Source organism: Guillardia theta (assembly GCF_000315625.1).
Source record: "Guillardia theta CCMP2712 unplaced genomic scaffold GUITHscaffold_51, whole genome shotgun sequence".
Classification (NCBI taxonomy): Eukaryota; class Cryptophyceae; order Pyrenomonadales; family Geminigeraceae; genus Guillardia; species Guillardia theta.
The window spans coordinates 332915-335186 of NW_005434623.1; the positions used below are offsets into that span (position 1 = coordinate 332915).

At 57.8% G+C, this 2272-nt stretch overlaps 1 protein-coding gene across 1 annotated transcript in view; it reads left to right on the forward strand.

The window, feature by feature from the left end:
* Positions 1-1026: 1026 nt before the first annotated feature.
* Positions 1027-2272, forward strand: part of GUITHDRAFT_141078 (hypothetical protein) — a gene marked incomplete at both ends in the record, with an annotated part of 5650 nt that continues 4404 nt past the window's right edge. The window contains 4 exons of the mRNA XM_005829602.1: positions 1027-1368; positions 1420-1628; positions 1682-1750; positions 1842-2034. Of these exons, the coding sequence (XP_005829659.1) occupies positions 1027-1368; positions 1420-1628; positions 1682-1750; positions 1842-2034 (813 nt within the window). The remainder of the gene's footprint in view (positions 1369-1419; positions 1629-1681; positions 1751-1841; positions 2035-2272) is intronic.

Below are 2272 nucleotides of genomic sequence, written 5' to 3' on the forward strand. Positions count from 1 at the left end.
GGGCGCCCCGGCGGCGCGCCCGCCCAGCCCGGGCGGGCCCGTCCGACGGACGGTCACGGGTTGCTATTCACAACGGTTCAACTTGGCTTCGGCGGTTCTGGCGCCCCGCGCCGGGCCCCGCCGAGGATCATGGCAGGCTCCAAAGTTCCGACCGCAACCCGGCGCCGTAGCCGGGGCGCCGGGACTCGGAGGGCCTGACTCGGACCGTGACTCCTCAGGACGGTGAGTCAGTGAGGTGATCCGGGACTCGGAGGCTCGCCGCCGGCCGTGGGCCGGGCCCCGGCCGGGCCCGGCCGGTGTGACGGTGGCCGCGCACGCCGGTGGTGGCCGCCGCCGCCGCAGCCCCACCGGCGGGGGGGCTGCATACGGTGCCAGCACCGGCCCGGGGCGGGCTGGCAGGCCGGGCGCCGGACCGGCACTGAGTCCACCGTCGCGGCGGCGGCAACTTGCCAGTGCAGCGGGCGGCCCGGGCCGGACTCCGGGACCGGCGGCCGACCGCCCTGCCTATCGCCACATCCCCGCTCATTCATCAGGCAGCGGTGCATTGCGCACGTGCGGTAGAAGGGAGGGATGAGCGGGAGTGGGAGGAGGAAAGGAGGGCAGAGAGGATAAAGACAAGGCAGGATCGAAGAAACAGATGTATGTTCATACCGAAGATAGCAATGATGATTGCTTGAGTTGAGACAAGACCGTAGAAAATGACGAGCAGTTCCTTTAAGTTGGTCCTATTGATCAAGTGTGGTTCAGAAATTGGAAGTAATGAGCCATTTGAACACTTAAATGGGCAAATGAGAGCGTTAGGGTATAGAGATCATGCGCAAACCTGGGTGAGACATGAAGATATTGAACGAAGTTTTTCTTGCCATGTTTGTTGTCGCGAGGTTGGGGGTACACCAGATTGTTAAAGTTGATGTCTTGATAACGATTGATGTATCGCAATGGCCATCTGTCTGCTTTTGAGCTGTGCATCAGCTTATTACTTTCCCATGTATCCATGAGATGATTTTTTTTTGGCAGCGGGCAGGAATGCCGAGCACAGTCAAAACTCCAAGGAGTGTCCGAAAGGTAGAGAAGAAGGAATCCGAAGAACTAAGGGAGGCGAGCCAACGACTTACGAAGAGCGAGAGCAAGAAACCTCGTCATGCCTCCAAGGCAGACGATGCTGCTGATCTCAAGGGGCTACGGCTAGCAGCGAAGAATGAGGCTAGAATGAACGGGCACCACAAAGGGCATGAAGACGCTCAGATGAACGGGATTGACCCAAAGAGTAGCAAAGCAATAGAGAAAGAGAAAGAGAAAGAGACAAAAGAGGACAAGAGAGACAGGATCAAAGTTCACCTCTCTCGCTTTGTAGAATACCTGCCTAAGGTAAGACTCCGGACAAGGTCATCTTTAGTCCGAACTTGACTCAACCCGCAGGCAATTAACGCCATGGCGTACAACCCCATCGAGAACATCCTAGCTGTGGCGAGGAGCAACGGGGACATTCAGCTGTGGAGGACGACGATGCCGAGATGGCACCCCATCGGAGTTTGCGTGGGATCGGGAGGCTCGCAGATCCGGAGCCTGTGCTGGGCAAACAAGGACGAGTCGGCGATGCGGCTATTCAGCGCTTCTCTGGATGGGAGGTAAGGGCAATGCTCGTGGACGAGGCGTACAGCAGTGACATTGCCCCCTGCAGTATTATGGAGTGGTCGATGAAGACCCTGGCTCCGATCGTAGTCAACGACTCTCATGGAGGGTCGATCTGGTGCGTGCAAGGAGGAGGAGGAGGAGGAGGAGGAGGAGGAGGAGGAGGAGGAGGAGGAGGAGGAGGAGGAGGAGGAGGACCTTTCCCTCAGCAACTACTCCATTCAGTTCAAGGGTTGCTGCAGACTCTCAACGCTTGTCAACAACGCGGGCTCGTACTGGCAAGAGCGGGCGATGATCCAGCTGGCAAACAAGCTCCCCAACGAGAGCCCCATGATTGCCCGAGTCATGCAGGTCGAGGCCTACGCTGGACAGACTATGTCATTCAAGATTCAAGCATTTCAGGTGCTTTGACCCCTCTTCTTCTTCTTCTTCTTCTGCCGCTGCCGCTGCCGCTTTCATTTACGCTCCACTATCACCGCCAGCGCTTTCAAACCTTCCTTCCTGTTATCCATTTGTGACATCTAGACAGCCTGAAGGAAACAAGTTGAGCTGGAGGATAGGGACGCAGCAAGAGTTCGATCCCTTGGGGACCAGCAAGCTGCCCGGACCTCCTGCTTCTCTTGCAGTGGATGCTACGAAC